The 24608-nt window shown below is 44.6% G+C and overlaps 1 protein-coding gene across 1 annotated transcript in view; it reads right to left on the bottom strand.

Annotated features, from left to right (window-relative positions):
- Window positions 1-675: 675 nt before the first annotated feature.
- Window positions 676-24608, bottom strand: part of LOC129837205 (ER membrane protein complex subunit 2) — a 59052-nt gene continuing 35119 nt past the window's right edge. The window contains exons 6-11 of the mRNA XM_055903181.1: window positions 19055-19140; window positions 18630-18689; window positions 15565-15646; window positions 15181-15291; window positions 11995-12099; window positions 676-1229 (exon numbers count right to left, since the gene is read on the bottom strand). Coding sequence (XP_055759156.1) covers window positions 1143-1229; window positions 11995-12099; window positions 15181-15291; window positions 15565-15646; window positions 18630-18689; window positions 19055-19140 — 531 coding nt within the window. The 3' untranslated portion in view covers window positions 676-1142. The remainder of the gene's footprint in view (window positions 1230-11994; window positions 12100-15180; window positions 15292-15564; window positions 15647-18629; window positions 18690-19054; window positions 19141-24608) is intronic.

Below are 24608 nucleotides of genomic sequence, written 5' to 3'. Positions count from 1 at the left end.
TTAAATGATTTATATTTTTACTTTTTATACTTAAGTACATTTAAAACCAATTACTTTTAGACTTTAACTCAAGTAGTATTTTACTGGGTGACTTTTACTGGAGTCATTTTCTTTTAAGGTATCTTTACTTTTACTCAAGTATGAAAATTGGGTACTTTATCCACCACTGAACGTTCCCAGTTTCATGAATTAGATTTTTGTCAGTGTTTTAATTACTGGCAGCCAGTCCGTGTACTCTGGGTCTCCCTAAACTTAAATGACAGAGGTGTTCTCCCGGCCGCCGCACGTTGCAGTTACAGAGCCCTTACGGTGTCTGGGTAATTGAAGGGCGGGATTCCCAGCTGGATCCAGTGTGAGAAGCAAAGGCCTTTAGCCTCGCTGCTGCCCGTTTAATGAGGACGCTTCTCTCCCGCTCACTGGAAAATGGTTTAAGCAGACTGCTCTGCTGTTGCTACTGGTGGGGTTGAGTGGTTAGAGTGGCTGGGACGCAATTACCATAAATTCAGAGAAGATTTTATCATCATTATCATAAAAGTAATGAATCCACCATTATCATTAACAGCTGTGTCAATGTACTGATAAGAAAAATTGGTCCTATACACAAAAACCTAATAGAACCCAGGAAAAACCCAGAACACCAACCCACTGAAATGAGAAAATTTGCTCCAGACCGCAAACAATTCAAACCTTTATTAAGACATCTGGATGGACTGACAGAGGGAAAAAAATATAGTTATGATAAAAACCTTTTTTAATTTCATTTACAGACATAAGGAAATGTTGGGAGGGCCTAGCTGCCTCCAGACGGACCCGTCTAAGCCCACTCTTTATATTAGCATTTACTACAGCCTCTCCTCTACTCACATCTCAGTCCCTGACCTCAATGCGGGAGCATCCGCTACCTGGCCTACGTCTCAAATGTCACCCTATATCTCATATAGTGCATTATATTTGCTTAGATAGGGCTTGGGTTAAATGTACTGCACTATAAAGGACAGACCGGCTCTAAATAATCTAAAAAGAGGGGGAGGGGAGGTGGTGGTCGAGTCTGGAGGGGGGAGGGGATAGTGCACAGCATTGAGCCAACAGAGCTGCCTTGTTGAGCCATGTAGAACAGGGGTGGTAAGAGTTGGGGGTGTGGCCTAGGACATGGTGATCTGCATGGACTCCAGCATCTCCTCCACGGCCTTCACGGAGCATTTGTTCTCCTTTGTCCCGCGACCGGCCAGCTGCATGACAGAGAGAGGAGAGAGAAAACATCAGCTCATAACATCTTTAAAGAGGCCAAAGCACAGGGCTGGCTGAGGGAGAGCCAGCCAAGCCAAAACACTCTATCGCACTCAGAATGTCACGATAACCGCATAGCCCCGTCTCACGCTCACACCACATCAAGTCGAAACAGACTAAACTACAGAGTATACCAAACCTTAGGAACACATTCCTAATATTGAGTTGCCCTCAGAACAGCCTCAATTCATCCGGGCGTGGACTCTACAAGGTGTTGAAAGCGTTCCACAAGGATGCTGACCCATGTTGACTCCAATGCTTACCACAGTTGTGTCAAATTGGCTTGATGTCCTTTGGGTGGTGGACCATTCTTGATACACACGGGAAACTGATGAGCGTGAAAAACCCAGCAGCGTAGCAGTTCCCGACACAGACCGGTGCGCCTGGCACCTACTACCATACACCGTTCATAGGCACTTAAATCGTGTCTTGCACATTTGCCCTCTGAATGACACACATCCACAAGCTGTGGACTAACGGGGCCAAGAAAAGAGAAGCACCACCTGGAGTCAGTGATGTTCCTGGCCTGTTGCAAAAAAAGCTGTGTGTCTGTGTGTGAGGAGGGGGAGAGGTGAGAGAGAGGGAGGGCCAGGATGTCCTGATGACTCATTGTCTCAAGGCCCCTCGCCTGGACAGCCCCAAACTAACCCATAAACTAGGGATGAACAATATATCCGTGAACATATCGGAATCGTACGATATTAGCTAAAAATGCCAACATCGGTATCGGCCAGAGGTCTAGTTTAACGGCGACGTTAGAAGCCGATGTCAAAGCTACCATGCATACCTATATGACGTAGGTACATGACGTAATAACACCACGTAAAATGTTGTGCTACACGTGCAACACAGCATTCCTAACCTAGCACACATAATGTCTGCTTTGTGGATCGAGCAGTCATTTGAAAGAGTAAGAAAATTTCAGCGAGACAACTCAAAGGCGAAATACATTAATGCCAAGATAATATAATTAATTGCCCTTGACAATCAATCGTTCTCCGTCGTGGGTGATGTTGGCTTTCGCCGACTGGTTGAGCACCAGTACACACTACCAAGTGCGCCATTTTTCCAATGTTTCCCTACCGGAGTTACACAGTAATAGCGTCACTGCTATTAGCTTCACGACATACATACTATGGAACGGCGTTCGGGTGTTTGCGTGTCAAAAAAGATACAGTGGCACTGTGAAAGCTGTACAAAAACATCTGCAAACAAGCAAACACCGGCCACGAACGATGTATTTACAATACCGCGTTGGTAATAAAGCATCATTTGTTCGACTGCAACTTCTGGGGTAGCTAGCTTTAGCTTGGTACCTAGCTAGCACCAATACAACCAGCCTGAAAACAATGACCAGTAGAAACTGCAGTCATTTTCATTATTTAGGAATCCTTGTAAGTATTAGATAGGTAGTCACTTGTTGTTCGTCAATTGAAATTGAACTTCAGTTCATGAAAATAAATAACTAGCCAGCTACTTAACCCTGTTGCCCAAAGCTAACGTTATAAGCAGCATGCTAGCGTCATCTGGATAGTGACGCTCGACCGGACCGGGTTATGGGTTGTGAAGCTAGCCACAATAAGGATTTAGCACAATAGTGGAATTTGCGGTTTGCCTTCAAAATAAAAGTTTGTCATTGAGAGTGATGCAAATGATTACAAATAGTAGAATTATGCCATACTTTTCTTTTGAAGGATAACCGCAAAATCCACTATTGTAGCTAATCCTTATTGTGGCTAGCTTCACAAAGATGGGCACGACCACCATTAATCAAATAAGAAATGTCTTTGAAATGAGGGTTATTTTAGATGATGACACCTAGCTAGCTAACTATAGCTACTGAAACTGATTGTCGTTTTGCTATGTTTTTGGGGAAGAACATCGTTTGCATCCATGAGCTAGCTAGCTTTTTTTATGACCAGCACTGTAGGTGCGCGAGACAACTTTACCAGCATCATAGCATACGTATCGATGAATTGTTGTGACACATGAAATACGAGTGAGTGTAATCAATGTGTAATAACTACATAAAAAATGAATGAACGAGTTAAATTATTATGTGACATGTCATATTCAGGTCCTGATTGGTCAACAAGCTTATTTGACAAGTCAAATACTGTTATTTGACGTGTATCTTATTTGACACGCAAAGACCCAAACGGCGTTCCATAGAAATCCTGGTTGAGAATGAAGTGAAAGAAATTGGTTTGATTATGTTTTACTCGTAATGGGGACATACGTAAATGCCAACAAACTTTTTGGTCAGTGTGGTGTGTGTATGTAACCTTTATTTTACTAGGCAAGTCAGTTAAGAACAAATTCTTATTTATAATGACGGCCCGGACGACGCTGGGCCAATTGTGCACCGCCCTATGGGACTCCCAATCATGGCTGGATGTGATACAGCCTGGATTCGAACCAGGGACTGTTGTTACGCCACTTGCACTGAGATGCATTGCCTTTGACCGCTGCGTCCATGTGTGTGTTAACTATTTAACTCTACTAGAATGCTTAAAAGGCCGCTAACATTTTTAATATCGGTATCAGGCTTTTTTGGCAAGGAAAATATTGGATATCGGTATCGACCAAAAATGTCATATCGGTGCATCACTACCATAAACCACTGCTCCTAATCTCTGCCTCCCTCTCTCTCTGCCCCACTCTCTCCCTGTGTGTCTGTGTACACGGGCAAGACTGGACTTCCTCTGTGACTCACACACACAGCCCTTCAGACCTCTCTATCTCCCAATTAAACCACAATCAGCCCTGCTATTATCTGAACTCAGGAGGGGGTCCTCTCCTCTCGGCCCTGTCCCCAAACTACAGAGACTAACAGATAACCTAATTTAGCCACGCTAGGAGCTAGGACATGTGCCCCCTGCAACAACACCCACAGGCACTTGGCATTAGTGAGTTGTGCGGTAGACTACTCCTCCGTTCTCATTATAATAACTGCTATTTGGGCACAGGGACAGCAGCGTCGGGGCAAGCTTCCTAAGACTTGAGAGCAGGGTTGGTGTGTGTGTGTGTAAGGCCACATCTGCTGCTGGGCGGAGAGCACACAGACAAGTCAGAGCAACGCAGCGGAGGACATCTTTGGCCTTTTCTCAACAAAATCATTATGAAAACCACACTATAAACTGGGTGGTTCGAGCCCTGAATGCTGATTGGCTGAAAGCCGTGGTATATCAAACGGTATACCACGGGTATGACAAAACATTTATTTTTACTGCTCTAATTATGTTGGTAACCAGTTTATAATAGCAATAAGGCACGTGTTTGTGATATATAGCCAATATACCACGGCTAAGGGCTGTGCCCTAGCACTCCTCGATGCCATGGTATATTGACGTGGTATATATTGGCCATATACCACACCCCTGTCTCCCACATGGCTGATGTACCATTTCTGGCTGGACACAGAGAGGAGCATATTCGGCCTGTCCTCAGGAATGAGCGATAGGTCTCCGGAGATGCTCTGACTCCTCATTATAGACCAACATTCAATCCCAAACTAACCCTCTTCATCTGGCTTCTACCAGCTTGCTAAATAGCAGAAGGCTTTACAGTAAATGTGTATATTCCAACACAAATCCACATATTACAAGGTGAGTTTACCAACATACAAATGTAAAGCGCTGCTGCTTGGAGAACCTGGAAAAGCGTTATAAATATATTCCATTATTATCGGGAATAGTGACGCAGGGCTTGCTGTCAACCATTTATGAACCTGTTCACCACAGTATACACACACATGCATAGCCAATATAATGTTCCCATATGGGGGGGGAAACTGTTTTCAGAGTGTCAGAGAGGGCATTTGGTGAAAATGTACCTTTGGCAAAGAAGTAATTTCCGAGCGTGACTCATGCAGACGTATTAAAGCGGTGGTGTGGTGTGGCTGAGGGGGAGTTGATGGTCAGCGCGTTTCGATGTGTGCTTCCCTAATGTCCCATTATCCCAAACCACAGAGCCAGGCAGCCAATTATCTCGCCTGCCCAAGGTGAGGGGACTGTATTAACTCCAGCCCAAAAACCGAACAATCCGACTCGAGAAAGACTAATCAATGACCGAAAAAATATGGCTCCAATGTCTATATTTCATTAGTTTATGTAACTGTAGAGTAAATGTACAAACGAAAAACCACTAAAAACGCCACAATTCAAGTGTTAAAACCCATTAAATAAACACCACCACCAAAGATCATTCATTATTAATTCGTTAAGGACAGATCTTAAGGAATAGGAATGTAAGAAAATGCATTTCAAAAGAACAGAATTGCATATTTTGAGTTTAAATATATTACTGTGCTTTGATTGTTGAGAATGCATGCTAGGGATTAACATGGGTAAGCGGGATACTGGGACTGTCCCGGGAACACTACACACTTCCCCCAAAAAATTAACGACAAGACCTGGGACATTACAACATTTTCCCCCAATGTTAACACTACAAAATACACATGTGCAGCAGTAGATTAACAAAAAATGTAATAGCACATTATCCAAACAGGTCCTCGCATGGAAGCTTTTAACCTAGCATATTAACTTCACACAAAGATGCCACAAATTCAAAGCACACGCATAATTGACACCGCCGGACTGCACACGCGGCCCAAATGCAGTTAATAAACCCTACAGTATAGGCTATAAAATAATGTGCGCTGTTTCGTACCTGCTGGTCATACGAGAGCTATGATTCAACAAAGCTATTCTCAGGATGCCCTCTGTGCATCCTGAGCGCGCTCTGTGTCGAGGTAGCCTACTGCTAAAATGTGCTGAATTAATTGAGGAACATGATAACGCTCAGAATTTACGAACGACCTGTTTCGCAATTCACATGTCATTGCCGATCAAAGACAGCTACTCTATCATTACTAATTATGATTTTCATTTTCGCAGAAATCTTTACATAATGGCGCAGCCAACCCAACAAAGTGGCGCAGTGACCCTCGTTTGGGGAGAACCCTGGCATAGTGACCATATCTTGGTTAATATCCTGGGACTCTATTTGTTATGTTCCCCAGCAAGAAGACCGAAAATGTTACTCAAACAGAAGGGGGAACTAACAAAGAGTCACTGACAACAACTAAAACGAAACAGGTGGAGTTTTAGGAGGGGGTCTAAAAGACTCATGGGGGTGTCCACTTTAAGTTGCATAGCAACAACAACTGGGACCTAAAAGACACCCACCATGAGCGCCCCACTAAATTTGCCCGCTAAGAGGCAAACAAAAGAAAAACCCACACCAAACTTAAAGACAGGAAGCAAACCAAAAAGGTGGAGCATAACAAAATCAGGGAAATCAGATCAAGGATTGTTTGCATAGAAATCAAAATAGGGAGAGCCAACTAAAGGTGCCAACCGTCCGCATCTATCAAGACAACTGGAGCACTAGGTCAGCCACTCTTAAATAGCATCTGGGCCAGCACAGGTGAAACACCATCCAACTAACGAGATGGCAACCAGTACAGGTGTAACACATATTGACTAATGAGGTGACACCAATCGATGCGCCCTGCGTGCAAACGAGCGATACGTCCAAACTCATAATATAAATGGAAAAAACAAAACCTGTGACACTTCCCCCCTTCAGACATCAAATATATCCTATAGTTGCTCACCACCAACAGAAAACAACTTCCATTTCACAACATAACCAACTTAAATGCATCGCTACTTAAATGAGTCGCCTTCTCCAATATAAACATGGCGTCTACTGGCTGTCAACAATTAAATACAAGACAAAACAGCCGCCTCAAACAAAATCTTAATCTTTTTTCATAAACTCACGTATGCTTCTATAACTCTCATCCCTTTCGAACGAGCGCAACCAAAACAAAACTTGTCTCCAAAACGGCAAAATGTGCAGCCAAAATAAATTGTGAGGCAGGGCTACACACGGGCTAAACCCAAAACGTATTGACTGCCCATCCTTGAAAAGACAAATCAGCAACCAAGTTGTCCTTCCCACGGACATTTCAAGGGGAAACTCCTGTAATATACACTGCTCAAAAAAATAAAGGGAACACTTAAACAACACAATGTAACTCCAAGTCAATCACACTTCTGTGAAATCAAACTGTCCACTTAGGAAGCAACACTGATTGACAATAAATTTCACATGCTGTTGTGCAAATGGAATAGACAAATTGTGGAAATTATAGGCAATTAGCAAGACACCCCCAATAAAGGAGTGGTTCTGCAGGTGGTGACCACAGACCACTTCTCAGTTCCTATGCTTCCTGGCAACATACAATGATCTTACAGTTCATATAAGGAAATCAGTCAATTGAAATAAATGTATTAGGCCCTAATCTAAGGATTTCACATGACTGGGGCAGGAGCGCAGCCATGGGTGGGCCCACTCACTTGGGAGCAAGGCCCAGCCAATCAGAATGAGTTTTTCAGTTTCATCAGCTGTATGGGTGGGTGGGTGATCTTAGACGATCCTGCAGGTGAAGAAACCAGATGTGGAGGTCCTGGGCTGGCATGGTTACAAGTGGTTTTCAATTGTGATGCTGGTTTGACGTACTGCCTAATTCTCTTGAACGATGTTGGAGATGGCTTATGGTAGAGAAAATAACATTCAAATCTCTGGCAACAGCTCTAGTGGACATTCCTGCAGTCAGCATTGGCAACTACACGCTCCCTCAAAACTTCAGACATCTGTGGCATTGTGTTGTGTGACAAAACTGCACATTTTAGTGGCCTTTTATTCTCCCCACCACAAGGTGCACTTGTGTAATGATTGTACTGTTTAATCAGCTTCTTGATATGCAACACCTGTCAGGATTATCTTGGTAAAGGAGAAATGCTCATTAACAGGGATGTAAACAAATTTGTACCCAAAATAAGCTTTCAGGGATCTTTTATTTCAGCTTATGAAACCAACATTTTACGTTGCGTTTCTATTTTTGTTCAGTATAGTTTAGGTGTAGTTTCGATGGGCCATCAGCTGTGCAGGCTGACTGCCAGTGAATGACTGGCGGTGAATGATGGGCAGGGAAAAAAAAAAATGGACATGTCCTCTTAAAACTGCCTATAACACAAATTCTGTTTGCGATATTAAGATTCTAACAACGACAGAGTAATTCAAAAAGTTCATTTGTTTTGAGTCAATATTACGCTATCAAAACTTCTCTCTGGGTCATTAACATGTCAAAGCCGGGACCTTGCTTTCAGTTTTCAGTAATAACATTTTTAACGGCCTTGCCCCAGTCGCTTTGACCCCATTGTGACGTCTGCTCCCACAACACCACTCACCTGTCGCCTTTTCTCACACTGAGGTATGACAATCACCAGGTACAGCGGGTCATAAAAGCGGGACGGCTGACACGAGTGGCCCTTTAAAGCCCCCATCAATCAGTCAGCACAAGCAGCCAGGCCAGCCCTGCGGAGGCCCACAACGTTCCACAGCGGCTCCCTTTCAAATAGCCCAGCACCCATTTAAAAAGTCGGAGGGAAAGAAAAAAAAAGTCGGAGTTAAGAGTCAAGTCAACCTTGCGCCCTGTCATTTTTCCTCTCACACGCAGGGTGGGGTCCCCGCTGCTCTGCTGCCCCTGCCATTACCAGGCAACTTAAAACAAACACAGCCCAACAGGTTGCTGGCCGGGACCGCCGGGAGCCTCTTCCTGTTCCCTGGATGAGGGTGTGGCACTGGCAGAGTGGAGACCAAAAACACACATGATATTGTCACTTGTGCATTTGCTCAAACACCAAATAGAAATACTTCAAATGTTAATACTCTTTCCACAGCCACGCTGTTGAGCTTAACATTGTAAAGTGTGCCTGATTGATTGACTAACACAGTTAAGTGTTCTTGATTAATCAACACCCACAGCGTTAGATACCCAACACCCCTACTACTACTACTACTACTACTAACAGAGTCATTCCGTGCCTCTGTGGTGGAAACCCTCCCAGCACTCCAGGAGGGAAAGACAGCGCTGAGTGTGTCAAGACGTGGGCCTTAGTGGCTCAGCGTGGTTCCACTCTCCCGATAGAGCACGCACATGCCGAGCAAGGAACTGCTTATTGCATGTTTAACTGTCAATGCCTAAATAAGCAATGCATATCACCCCTTATGGCAGCAAAGAGTTATATTAAATACACATTTATGCTCAAGGTGCCATGGCGACAGCGTAAACCGGTTTAGTGATGCCATCTGAGCAGCTTTTCACTTTTTCCGCTCTTTCCCCACGTATCCCCCTCACTCTTTCCTGCCCTTTTTCTCAGAAAGGTAGACCCATCATACCTCCCCATGCCACCACTAGTCATCTTTGTTCCACTCAAATCTTACATGATTCAACTGTGTGTGTGTGTGGGGGGGGGGGGGGGGGGGGGGGGGGGGGGCTTGAGGTCTTAAGTCAACACATAGCATAGCGGGCCTTGTGGTCTTAAGTCAACACATCAGCTGAAATCTACCCAAACAGTAAGACACTCAATTGAAGCCCTGGGTATAGGACCTTTAGGTGGACAGTCTGGAACCCCCCTGCTGGTCAAACCCATTCTCAGTACAGCCGTGGCCTCAGAGGGTAAGTAGGGTGGTTGTAGAGTATTGCAAGGGATTAGGTTCTTGCATAGCAGGGGAAGGTAAACCTGGTCCTGAAGTGCCACTGCAGGATTTCGTCCCAAACAGTTATGTACCACTAGGGCTATGGTGGTCATGACATTTTGGCAGCTGGTTATTGCCTTCAGAACATCTACAAAAAGCATCCAAAAAAAAGTTGAAGAAATCCATTTAATATACACTAACACAATATATCCATTATGTATTTGTTGGCAGGTCTAAAGAAACATGATATGAAGAAAATTTATTTCAGAAGAACCGAATAGGAGTCGGCCTAATATATGTTATCTGGCTGTATGATGTTCTGATTTTATTGTAAGTATAATATAATTGAACTAAAATAGAAAGGACAGTACGCATATGAAGTGGCTATGTTGGGCGTAAAAGTGATCCTTTTAAAACAGGTCCTATACTCTAGATTTAGAGTTACTTGGCGAATTTAGTTGTGAATGATCCAAACCTTAGAATGTCTTAGAAATTAAAACATAAATGGGCTGCATGATGCAACTATAGGCTATTGACAAATTGAAAAAGGTGCTTAAAAAGCTTGCTTGCGCTCTGTTCCTTGCCTCAGGCCGCACACCCTATTCTCTCATCAAGCGATCATATTTCACCCATCAGACTACTCTCAATTTCATCTTGTCTTTACTAATATGTCAAATTGGTTTTGACTTAGAATGGTCCATTATCAAATGGGTAGACGCAAGAGGGGGTGGGGGGGGGAGACATGTCATCCGAATGCACTTGGATGGCGAATGGAGGCCGATGTCCCGCAGTTAAATCCTGCCGGGTAGGCTACTCCAGTTTAAATCGTGGAGCAGCTGAGAAATAGGCCTAAATATTGGAGCAGCTGGGATCATCCACATTTCAGTGAGAACCATCAAAACTCTGCTTTCACACAGGATTCATATAGAAATGTCTGGACTTATAAGAACATGTTTCACTTCACGCATCAAACACTGTTTGAGGAGCACGCAGGCTCTCGCTGCGCGACAGGTAATACTCCGCCCAAACCCTGTATGCCATGGGCTCTCCAACCCGTGTTCCTGCAGCTACCAAGTGTTTCATTTGGGAAACCAAGTGAAATCTGTTCGGTAACATCGATAGTAACATGTTTTCACAACTAAACATATTTAATTAAACTGTTGACAGCTCCCATCTCTGCTCACTCGAGAAAGGAATGAAGGAGATAGGAGGAAATGGAAATGCACAGTGGTGGGATATTCTGTAGCTAAAGGTAATGTACCATCCTATTGATTATCAACAAAAAAAAAAAAAAAAAAACATTACTAGGCTATTCAAAATCAAATACAAATTCACTATAATTGTAGGCTAACTCTGTAAGCCGCCCTGCACATTCAATGAACCAACAGCATCGCCTAGGCCTATACATTCTCTCCCAGACTCATGGATAGAACGTTTGGAGCGTAGCACCCCTTAAAAAAAAAAGTTACCAGTCCATCCAGTATGCATAATAATACAGTCCACACTCAAAGGCCATTACTAGAATTTGTTTAATTTGGGAATATCGGCTAGAAAAATGATGTACAAAAGACATTCAATCCTATGCTTTTTTATTCTGCCTTGCGTAATATGCGGTAGGCTATTAGGCTATGTATTGTATAACGGAACAATCGGCACAATCATTATTTTAATTCAGGTTTCTTTTTTGGGCTTGGGCTCATACGTCGGCAAATGTTTACGCATAAGCTGTAATATATGTATGGGTGTTCTACACACAACCTCTTAATGCTTCGAAATAATCAATCACCTTAGAAAGCGCTGTCCATTTCGTTGCGTTTTGGCTTTGAAACAACATCCACAACGACCATGTTTGTCTCTCAGTTTCAACCTGTTGTTGAACCAGGAATGACTACCCTTGTTGTATAGGAACAGTATAGGAATAGTTAAGTGGAAAAGGCAAGTGGGAAAGGTCCCATGTGGCTCAGTCGCTATTGCATGACGCTCGCAACACCAGGGATGTGGGTTTGATTACCACGGGGAACCAGTACGAAAGAAAGTAGGAAAATATCTGCACTCTACTGTAAATCGCTCTGAATAAGAGCATCTGCTAAATAACTGAATTGTAAATAGTGTAGCTTTCAGAATTGAAAGTAGACACCTGGCGTGACTCACCTGATAGGCTCGGTTGATTTGATTGGTGGCCCAAGCAGCATACTTCACATTTGCCTTTTTCACCGTGGCGTTCACTTTGGGGCAGGCAGCGATGTGGCTTGCCGACTACACAGGGGAAGAAGAAGGGAGTGGAAAGCAAGGGGAGAGCGGAAAGAGGAGAGGAAAGAAAGGTGTCGTCATATCAAAACAGCAATAAAAGCATAAATGAGATGAATGTGCAACCAACTCCACCGTGGGCAGGACGAGAAAAAAATTGGCCCGACGACACAAAGAAAACTTTTACGGGAGAGGAAAAAGTGAGTACTTTATTTAATGCCCCAGCTCCCCGAGTGCAGTGTCACTTAATGGGCCCTAATTTCTCCAACACCATAGATAGCCGGTGATGACAGGGCCCCCGGCATGTCTTCAGTGTGTCTTCAGAACCCGCGGTGCTGTGGCGAGCGAAGCGCGATGTGAATCAGGCTCTCTGCCCGCCCCAGCTCCCCTCAGAACCACAAAACCCATGTCTTTCCCATGCTACTGCCATCGTCTCCGAAGTGCAACCCCCACTAGGCTTAAACGGGCAGCACTTCAAAGGCGTCCCCATGGACATGCTGAAACTTTAACTGCACCCCAATCAACTTTGCCCCCCCCTATTTTTTTTAATAGATTTAAAACGATTTTGCTTCTGGATTTCTTCTTCATAACCTCCAGCTTATGATGTCAGCTCTACCCCAGAATTATGTCGTCCTCCGTGAGGATCCCCTCTAGTGCGGTGACAGAGCACTGACCAACACTAGCTAGTGTTAGTGCTTCTGCGTTGCTTGCTGTTTGGGGTTTTAGACTGGGTTTCTGTACAGCACTTTGTGACATCGTCTGATGTAAGAAGGGCTTTATAAATACATTTGATTGATTGATTGATTGAACCTCACAGTGATCACGGCTACCAACGACTCAGCTGTACCAGGTGCTCTGAACGACTAAGCTGAACCAATCAAATAGCTCTTCGCTGCCCTACGGTGGTGTTCGTGAAGCTTCACAGTCTCCCAGAATCAGATGAAATGGTCAGAAAGTCATTGCCTTGGCACAATCCAATGTCAGGAACGAACTTGCACTTGTCAACGATTTCAGCTTTGGACCTCGTGCACACTAACTTTTTTACGATCAAATTTAAACCCGAAACCAGCGTTAGGCCAAAATACAAGTGGCAGTGGATGATTTGACAGAGGAACATAAAGTCCTCTATGTAAAACTATGTACGCCTTTCCTATGCACTTCTCAGTAGTTGATATTCAGACTTACCTTATGCAGGTGCGTAACGAGCTGAATACATTTAATTCAAACCAGTGAAAACCCTCCCACTTGCTGGCCAACAGATTTTCTCATGGAGTTTTCATTCAATAGGGGTTTCAGTGCATTTAACTAAAGCCATCCCTTTTAATTTGGCGTGCCTTTAATCTGAATTTTCTCGACAGACTCACTAAAATATATGGAAAGAACGGTTCAGAATATTAGGGATCAATGAAAGAAAGCCTTGTAGACCTAAATACACGCCTATTTGTCTCCTTTTGAACACCAATTGCTAGATAAAAAAAAATATTTCTATATTATTTACGATTAGGAAAGTATTTATGAATTAAAAAAAAGAGGTTTGGAGAGCCTATACGCACAAACTATATTGGTGAATCAAAAATACAGTGGTTCGATTCATCCCGAAGGCTGACATATTCAAATTGTTCAATCCATAAAATATTGGAAGGTGAGAAAAGTGTACAGTAGTGGCTGAACAGTAGTCAATAAGTCCACCCTAATAATCCACACTAATCATGGAACTGGGATGAGAACAGTCCAGCTGTCGTGAACAGTGTGCAAGTCTCCAGGTTTAACCCGCTACATGTACTGTATGTATGGTCTACAGCTCATAATGGTTCCAATAGGCTACATGTCCCAAATGATTGCGCAACTTGTAATACGTTAGCCCCGATATGATCCACTATTGCTAGCGATCCTCAGGAACAACCACACGAACGTGACCGAGGAACTAACTATGTAATGGAACGATGCAACATGTAAGGAGAGGAACACTAAAGTGACCGTCATAAATGTATGTGGGTATAACTGACAGTGGCATGGTGAAATAGATCTAGAACAATTGTCATTTATATCTACAATCCCCTCATCCAAATGGCCTACTCATTTACCTAGCGCTTACCAATCGCTCTTATCAATGTGTCGAGAGAAAAGCGCATACAAAGACAATTACGTTCCGTTTACGTGCTCTTAACAACAGTAACTTTGGAGGTTAAGGGATCTGAAATTCTTGAATTGATGCTGCTTTTTATGCATGTTCTGCAGCTAGCTAGCACCTTGATGACCTTAGACTTACCTCGTTTTCCATTTACCCTGAAAGTAGTCTACGGGCCAGGAGAGAGAGTCATTGACGGTTTGAATTTGTTGAAATAACATGAGCTAATTTTAACCCCATTGACTACTTTTAGAAACGTAACAGTTAGTCTATAAAAGAGAAGATATCTCTTCAAAATACCATGAACGGATCTCCAGTGGTTGTGCCGCTTTCCGGGTGTGAGATGTTTTGACTGCTTGAACCCCTGTGGCAGTAGGGAGAAAACACTGGAAGGCCTGTGTCGCTGCTTCTCTCTGCTCTGGCCATCCACCCACCCTTATTCCTGCACTCTTCGTTTGTGTTCTTATGTCAGGACTCACTTACATATGACGCATTGGTGCTAACGGACAACTTTCTGTTGAAATAAATATGCAGATGAAAGGGGGGCATTTGGCGCAGGCTAAATAAAAACGTTAACCTGGGCCGGGGCTGCCTGCGACTGACAGAACGCGAGGAGGAGGCAGTGGCCCTCTCTTTCCCCTTTTCGTACTGCCACTGCTCTTTATTTATTTTTGTCATTTTGGTCCTCAACACGAAAAAGGTCCCGTACGAAAGCCTAGAGGGGTAAAATGACCAAAATAGAGCGCTTGAAGGGGCAGACTTTACCAAGCCGATGGGTTTACCCACTGAGTCAGGATTGACCTGACCTATCTGAAAGCGAGACTCTGTGGTCGCTACACAAAGGCAGTAGGAGGCCTGCACATTTTGACAAACCACAGGAGAAAAAGGGATTGTTGAGTTGTTGCTCTTTCACCCCCTCCCTCGCTCCTCTCATCATGCGACGGTTAGATGTGCGAACTCACCATATACAGACCGAACAAGGCCCTCATGTTCCTGTTGTTCAGCTTCAGAGCCTGGGCAAAATACTTTCTGGACAGCTCCAGGTTTTCCAGCCCCCCTTGGGTGTACTTCACCTGTGAGACAAGGCATTCAAATATGGGCATGAGGCGTGTCAACCGGGGGGGGGGGGGGGGGGGGGGCTTACGCAATGCCTATATGGCATCTGAATAAGCACGACATGACAAGCCGTGTAAACATCTCGACATTCATGAGCGTGTATTCCCGTTGACGTTAAGTGCCAGCGGCCGGCTCCTCCATGTGAGAGAGAGCTTTCACATAGAGGGCTGGGGGAAACATTATTCCATAGTTAGGCCGCTTGATGATGGACATGCAGAAGTCATACCTACCTCAGCGTACTGCTCACAGTACAAGTGATTGTGAGGGTTGGTCATCATCAGCTCCTCCAGACAGAAAGCTGCTTTTCCATAGCTGTGGAAACAAGGGAACAATGAATAGATTGATGACTAAGAGCGATGGACATTTCATCTTCCAGCTTGAAAATAGCAAAGGGGAAATGTGCTCCAGTTCATCTGTGACGTAGTCTACCCATTCCAATCCGAGAGTGTACATTTGTCCTGCAGAAAGTTCTATTGCCGATTGGTTTACTGTACATTTTGGCAAGTTTGGATCTAGGAAGATGCATCCAACAAACTAAGTTTATTTGCAGACTAAGGGGATCTGGTGGCCTACGTGGTTATGTCTATATTGGCGAAACTCTTCAGTTTTGGAAAGTGGAACATTGAAAAGGAGAGGAGCGGGGCTCTCCAGACACACAGGATCAATCTGTCTGTCGAGCGATGTGTTTTTTCACTCTGGTAATGTGTAGTTAAATACCTTCCTGAGGTCAGCGTTACAGTAGGAACTGGCACACTGTGCCCTACTTCAGATGAGATCACTTCTCAGCAGACTGCTGAGCTGTTGACCTCACGCTAATCTGCAGCCATTCCACATCGAACACACAGTTTCCCCTTCAGGGGACCCGTCCAAGGGAAGGCAAGTTTATCTCTCCAACACACACAGTCAGAATTACACAGTCCACACACACTCAATTCCCACGCCTTGAAAGACTGCATGAACTCAAAAGACTGAAACAGGGCCATTTAACTAAAATTGGACAAAACACAAAACCCAGCATTCACTTCTAGTGTAGAGAGACTGTACGTGATCCAGCATATGCTGTACCAGCGCTTGGAAATGTGCAGAAAAAACAAAAATGGTGCTTGTGGTGGCTGGGGGGGATCATAAATGACACAAGATAAGGATGCTAATCTGTAGCCATTTCACTGCCACAGAGGGAGAAAGGGTCGGGTGGGGGGGACGCTCTGACGCAAGCTGAGTGTTTTGGCGGGAACAGACAGGTCCAAATGCTGCCTCGCACGACATGAAGAGACGATCGGCCCATTTAGAGTCTGTTTAAAGGACTTCAAAAGAAAGAGAGCAGCAGCATTAGAGTGGTGGGGGAGAGCGAGGGGCGAGTTCGAATGAGAGAGAATGGGGGGGAGAGAGAAGAGAGAGAGAGAGAGAGAGATCGGGGTATTCGGAAGGTTGGGGGGGGCTGCTTACAATTACCACTTCCTCCCCATAAAGACTTTCAGATGTGCTCCTGCAGTGGCCCCGGGCCTGCAGCGGAGAGGAGAGGCAGCCTCCATCACCAGGCAGAGGCCTGGCTGACTGCAGTACCGCACCCTCCAATCTCCAACCATCACCACCTCCACTCAGCTCCAACTCCCTAAACCTGGGTTCAGAGACCACGCTGCTACCTCGTGGTGGTGGCACTGTTAGGATGACTCACACATTTGCTTTGAACACCAAACCAGACAATGGTTGGTTTTTGGTGCTACCAATTGTGAAACCACAGTTTGACTGAGTTCCACCCCAAAGCTTTTTTCCCCCCCAACTAGACTGGGCAAACAGATCAAGATTCCCCCATTAGACTGCGCAAGCTGACCACAGAAAGTCATCATGCTCCATCGGATGACCAGGCCAATCTGAACCGATAGACAGTCGTGAAATAAAGCCTAATTCAACAGCACTACAAGCTCAGATGATTCCCAATGAGTTGAAGCATCTCAACGGTTCAACGCCACAATAACAAAAAGGGCGCAATCTCAATAACGTCCGAATATCACTCAGCGGTATGAGGATTTTTTTTTTTTGTATATATATATTTTTTTTTAAAGTTTCCACTGTGTTAGGCTATTAATTACTGTCGTAATGTTTGAACACTGACGCCTGTAGACATGTAACAATGGCAGGCCGTGGGTGATTTGTATATTTTTAGCTTGCGGGGCGCTACACAGTGAGGGCGGAGCAGTTCATTTCTCTTCCTCATCAGCCTGTTTTTTTCTGGCTGTGGAAACAAAGTGCCACCAACTTCTCCTGGGAATCTCTCTGCAGCCACTCTCCCTCCCTCTCGCTCTGTGGAAAAGAGAGGCGATAATGCCATGCTGTCCGGAAGAGGGGAGGGGGAAAAAAGGGAGTTTGTAACCCAAAATAAAGAAAAGAGAGAATAGAAATGGACACGCCTGTAGATAAGGGGCTCGGGGAGTGAATGGGGTGATATTACAAAAGTTTGGCTAAGCTGGGAGATAATCCGCTCACCCCTGGATTTCCTCTACTACAGCAATAAAGCCCCTCGGGACAAAAACATGAAATATCCAATAAGCAGCCCTCTCACTGCGCTAAACATTCCTGCAGACACTGCCCTCTTGCCAGGGTGACCGCAGAGCCAGTGTGCTGCTCACGCACACACACACACACACACACACACACGTACAGCAGAGCGCTTACACACACAAACACACCTCCGTGAAAGACGTCTGCTTCCCTGACTCCTAAGCCCCCAAGACAATTAAGGAGGGATAAAAAGTGACAAAACCAAACAAAAACATTTCTTACAATGCTCTTGTCTTGGGAGGCTGACAATTACCCCTGGCAACAGAGATATCAGTAGGGGGTTGTCTTACCCCCATATGTATGAGCGGGGGGCTTAGGGTCAAAATCCTATTACCCTCCTCTCCATGTGACAAACATAGACAGGGGCTCAATGCGGACCCCTGGCTGAGTTCGGCATTTCAACGCCCCTCTCCATTGTGCCCATCCTAATACATCCCCCTCTGGGATCAAGCCGTCAGACTGGGAGAGAGGAGTTACTGCTTACAGACACTCCCCAGTCCGTCCCGCCCCCCCGAGCCTGTTAGAAGCTGACAGGTATGATAAGGTGCTGTCTCCAGGTCTTGACACCAGGGAGTGCTGGCAAAGCACTAGAGTCGAGAATAACCCACAACACTCAAACCTGGAACGGTCACACCGTTTCTTTCTCACCACTGGAATAATAAGTCAGTCGAAAACATCACAAGTGATGATGTCGATGACGAGGTAAACTAACGTGATAAAGAAATGCGATGATTACTCGTGCTCGTTGATGTAGAGTTCCGACAGCTCGTGCCACGCTTCCTGGTCCCCGACGAACCTGTAAAACAGTGAGACATTTAGGAAGTCTCCCGTTGAGGATGCAGTTCAGCACCATCACACCATGCTGTTTAGAACCCTTATTAGCGAGAGGATCATCAGCAATAACCTCTCTAATATATAGTACGATAGCTGAAATCTCCACGTTTCAAATCAAATCAGAAATCGTGGCATTATATAATAAGGCTAACAGACGGACAGGACAGAGAGGCAGAGCTCCCAAGATGGAGTCGAGTTGAGGGGGTCTCGTGGACAGGTTGTGGCCCAGCCCGGATCAAATCGAATGCAAACCCCCTTTTAATTAAAAAGGCCAGGGGAGGTGCGTGTGAGGAGATCGTCCAAATCCCCTTGTAAAACACTACTCACTGCTCCAGATACTCGTTGAGCTCGCGGATGGCCTCGGCGCTCTTCCCCTGGGCCTTCAGAATCGAGATCTTCCTCTTCCTCGCCGCCTGTGGAGATCGGCGTCAACAGAGGATTAGTAAGGTCTGAGTTCCTCAAGTGTTTGACCGAGGAGAGGGGGGTCTCCTCAGAGCTCACACAAATAAAAGGGAGAGGAGAGAGAGTAGGGAGGAGGGTATGTGTTAAATGAGTTTGGTAGTCTTGGAACTGTGCTCAGGTGGAAGTTGGTGGGGGGGGTGGGGTATGAGATGTTGGTCAAAGCTACCCCCCTCTCTGCTCCTGGACGAACCCCTTGGGAATAGGGACCATCAGTTCACAGAACGCCAAGTCTATGGAGGGGAGGACTGGAGTGGTGGGAATCGGGATTTTACATTTTCTCGACGGAATCATCAGCCAACAGCGTTGACGTGAAGTGGTGATGTTCAGTACCAAATCATTTCAGTTAAGAGATATCTTCATTTAGGAGAGAGATATTGACTGCATGAACCAGCCTTACTGAGCACTTTTCTGTTACAGTTCTTCCACAGCGGTGAGAAGGCTCGCTACTTAAAATGCTGATGTCCCTACTATTATTGACATTGTTACGGGGCAACTTTAAATTGATGTGCCAGCATCTCATAAGAGGTAATGGTTAGCTAGGCCATATCTGTGGAAAGAAGAACACAAATCATGAGTCGATGTTTGAGTCGGCGTGTGCGAGCGTAGTGTCTGAGATAAAGTGGTGAGTCATCCCCGTCTAAGTGGGGAAAACAGCGCCTTTACCCCAAAACCCAACGGCCAGCGCATTCAGAATGAGCTTGTGAAGCCACGCTAACTTACATCAGCCTCCAATTGCCTTCTCTTTCATTTTGATGTTGAAGTGACCTTAAAGTGGATTAGATTCTCATCAATCTGAATCAGAAAGTATTACGCCCGCTCCTCGGACTTTTCCAGGCGGCGTTTTGGAGGGTGTATGCGCGCTGCTGTTGCCATTAGAATGGTGCTGCCCTGCCTGCCACGGCCCATTTTATTTATGGACTGGCATTTGATTGAGTGGGGCTTCCTTTCTCCCACACTCATAACCAAAGCCATTGAGGGCTGTGCATGAGTCACGTTTGAGCCGCCATAAATCTGGGAATCCACTGACACCGCCGTCACAATAAATCCACTTATCCATCACCCTGAAACAGGGACCTGCACTACAGCCTGGCTATGGTGCTTACTTACACAACACACCCACACACTAATGTAAAGTAAGCAATTTTTTAAAATAAATATCTAGATTATTGTTGACCTGTATTACTGTTTGCATTTGTTCTAAAATAAACACATACCATGTGAATTGATGTTTGAGAGTGGTCCTCACACAATTAAACACAAGCATCATCAAGTAAATATTATTCAAAAGGATGCATTTATAGAGCAATCGGAGTGAGCTTCCTCCTCTCTCCCCCCTCTACCCATAAAACACATATCTCCTCAAAATATCAAACTATTCTACATGGACCATATTCTACTGGGGCTTGATGCTATGTGAGATTAAGGAACTTTTACTCACTTCCAACCAAATTGCTAACATGTGTATTTCGCCCCGTCCCGATACCAAAAATCGGTCAGAACACCAACTTCCAGTGTGATTCTTGCAATTGTAGGCCTACCCCACACTCCTCCCTTTCCCCCTTCCTCTCTTCTCTCCCAGTCCTTCTTTCCTGATAAAGAACCACTTGGGGCTCACTCAGAACATATGGAAGTTGGTAGCCGCGAAGGAGTCACACAGAACTTTATTAAATGCGGAGCTCTTCCAAACCGCACCTCCTCTCGCTCTCTCCCCCTCTCCAAACTAATGATCCAGACGAACCTGGCAGCAGGGATAATCCCACCGTTGTCATGATTCTTTTTTAATTACGGTTCTCGAGGAGCACTCAGAGCACTGGATTTTTATTTTTATTTTTTTTAAATCACCCCTGGCTCTAAACTGAGAAGGACTCACCACAACCCAGGCTCTGACTGCGAGGACAACGCTGGACACCTTAGATAGCCTGTTATAATAATGTTAAATAACATACATGGAGGGAGAGATGGAGGGGTCGAGAATGGAGGGAAAAGAGATGGAGACAAGAATACAGAGAAAAATAAATAAGGGGGGGGGGGGGCATGAACGACGTTATGTGCCGCTGTTGTGAAATAGCTAGTAGACAAAGGTATTAATGCATTAAAAGCAACACTAAAACATTCAGTCAAACATTTGTTTACAGTAATAAAAATAATAAAAAACTGTTACACAGATGTTTCAAATGCCTAAGAGTTTTACTTGTATTACTTGGAATCAAAGTATACCAAGGCATCCAGAAATCAAATACAGAAGCATTGTCTAAATAGTGCCTAAATCATTTGGTTGCAAAGAGCCAATATTTTCAATTTCAACAGGATCTGGTTTCAGCTCAGTAGACATCTGAGTGCATCTTGACCTCTGTAAAAATGATCTTGTCCTACACTCTAATTGCATACAATTCCCGTTCAGCCTCAGTAAGGGATTCTCGGTGACCTCAATTACTTTCTCAATAAATACGAGCTGTGTTCCTACACAACAATAACGATAAAATGAGGGTCGGAATTCCATTTAACAGATGAATCATCCAGTGTCATTTGGACTCTGAATGAATAATTCATGAAGTTACCTTTTGTATGAAAATGTGGTAGACAGACACTAGGCGAGGCTCTAGCTTTTTAGCCAAAGTTCTTAAAGAAAAAAAGATGAGAGAAGCACAAAAATGCATTTACGCAAGCAGACGAGAAATTCTCCAGATCATTGCTGTAGGTATTGGAACACAATAAAACTATGGAAGGGCTAAGAGTTCGACACATTCTTTGGACACCGCCATGGCAGAGAAACCTTGAGCAATTTCTGTTGATTCAACAATTTTGGTTAATGGGTACCACATCTATTCCACAGCCTGTAATTACAACAGCTCAGTTTCCAATCTCCAGCTCGGCATGCTGGGATGCCTCACAAGTCCTTGCTGTGGTCGCCAATTTTCCGCCATTTCTTTGAGCTCCATCCCCTCCCTCATCATACAGAACATGTTAGAGAACATGCTGGACTGGGAGCAGTGGAGATCATTCATTCAAAGACAGGTGACCTAAATGATGTCAGCCCCCGTCCACACCACACCCTCACCAGCCAGGAAGGGTTGGTGGGAAAAAGCTGGTCTGGAAGACACCAGGGTTCAGTGGAGGACCTGTTTCCATTCCCGCCCTCAGGTTTAACCGAAAGGGCGCTGGTGTTACGGATGACAACCACCCAGCCTTTGGAGATCAGGAAACGGACCGATCACATCCCCAGGACATCGCCTGGGTGGTGCTCTGATTGGCTAGCGAGTACTAGTACCCACCATTCCCACAAGGGTACTATTCCCAAGAGGCACCTCCCATTTCCCATTGGAGAAGATCTCACAACCCAAAGAATGATTAGGGCAATGGATATTTGAACCAGTTTACCCATTAAGTAAACTATTATGTGTCATAAGTAAAGCTTCTAGAAATCCTTTGATAATTCAGAACCCGGTAGACTTTCAGCGAAGTCTACCTAAAACATTATCCTTTGCGAAGGCTGATTTTACACTCTGCCTTTCCAAGTTCAGTTTAGGGAAACATTTTTGACGGTATACCAGGGTATTTGGAAATGGCCACGGGATGTTTTTTCAATACCGGCAAAACCATTTATTTGACCTTTTTTTTTTTTTTACATTTATTTTTACATTTGAATATTTGCAGGTACTTTTTAAGTAAATACCTGCAGTCAACTTGTGTAATATGTTAGAAAAAGAAAAAAAGATCGCGTTCTTCATTTCACCTGCAACATCATTTTTCATTACGGAGCTTACCGGTAGTCCCCAGTCACGTGGTGCTTGTTTACAAGCAGACAACGAGAGACCGGAGCCTTGTGAGTCACTCACCGTTGTGCAGCACGCACCAGGTGATCTAGTTACAGGAATTCACAACTAAATGTTTGCCTGCTAGATATCTTATAATTATTAAGTTAACTGCCTAGAATGTGCTAGATGCTCTGCAGTTGTGCATGTGGTTTTCTAATTTAGTAGCTAGCTAGCTACAGTGGCTTGCGAAAGCATTCACACCCTTGGCATTTTTCCTATTTTGTTGCTTACAACCTGTATTTTGGGGAGGGGTTTGTATCATTTGATTTACACAACATGCCTACTACCACTTTGAAGATGCAAAATATTTTTTGGGGTGAAACAAACAAGAAGACAAAAAAACGGAAAATTGAGCGTGCATTACTATGCACTCCCCAAAGTCAATACTTTGTAGAGCCACCTTTTGTAGCAATTACAGCTGCAAGTCTCTTGGGGTATGTCTCTATAAGCTTGGCACATCTAGCCACTGGGATTTTTGCCCAATCTTCAAGGCAAAACTGCTCCAGCTCCTTCAAGTTGGATGGGTTCCGCTGGTGTACAGCAATCTATAAGTCATACCACAGATTCTCAATTGGATTGAGGTCTGGGCTTTGACTAGACCATTCCAAGACATTTAAATGTTTCCCCTTAAACCAGTCGAGTGTTGCTTTAGCAGTATGCTTAGGGTCATTGTCCTGCTGGAAGGTGAACCTCCAACCCAGTCTCAAATCTTTGGAATACAAACAGGTTTCACTCAAGAATTTCCCTGTATTTAGCGCCATCCATCATTTTTTCCATTCTGACCATTTTCCCAGTCCCTGCCGATGAAAAACATCCCCACAGTGAAGCATGGTGGCAGCATCATGTTGTTCTCGGGGTAATGAGAGGTGTTGGGTTTGCGCCAGACATAGCGTTTTCCTTGATGGCCAAAAAGCTCAATTTTACCAGAGTACCGTCTTCCATATATTTGAGGAGTCTCCCACATGCCTTTTGGCGAACACCAAACGTGTTTGCTTATTTTTTCCTTTAAGCAATGTTTTTTTTCCTGGCTACTCTTCCGTAAAGCCTAGCTCTGTGGAGTGTACGGTTTAAAGTGGTCCTATGAACAGATACTCCCATCTCCGCTGTGGAGCTTTGTAGCTCCTTCAGGGTTATCTTTGGTCTCTTTGTTGCCTCTCTGATTAATGCCCTCCTTACCTGGTCCATGAGTTTTGGTGGACGGCCCTCTCTTGGCAGGTTTGTTGTGGTGCCATATTCTTTCCATTTAAAAAAAATTGATTTAAATGGTGCTCCGTGGGATATTCAAAGTTCCTGATATTTTTTTAGAACCCAACCCTGATCTGTACTTCTCCACAACTTTGTCCCTGACCTGTTTGGAGAGTTCCTTGGTCTTCATGGTGCCGCTTGCTTGGTGATGCCCCTTGCTTAGTGGTGTTGCAGACTCTGGGGCCTTTCAGAACAGGTGCATATATACTGAGATCATGTGACACTTAAATAAAAGTCCACCTGTGTGCAATCTAATTATGTGACTTCTGAAGGTAATTGGCTGCACCAGATCTCATTTAGGTGCTTCATAGCAAAGGGGGTGAATGCATATGCACGCACCACTTTTCCGTTTAAAAAAA

The sequence above is a fragment of the Salvelinus fontinalis genome, chromosome 38 (genome assembly GCF_029448725.1).
Source record: "Salvelinus fontinalis isolate EN_2023a chromosome 38, ASM2944872v1, whole genome shotgun sequence".
Classification (NCBI taxonomy): domain Eukaryota; kingdom Metazoa; phylum Chordata; class Actinopteri; order Salmoniformes; family Salmonidae; genus Salvelinus; species Salvelinus fontinalis.
The sequence above is the reverse complement of the archived record's forward strand: the minus strand, read 5'-3'. Positions and strand labels throughout refer to the sequence as shown.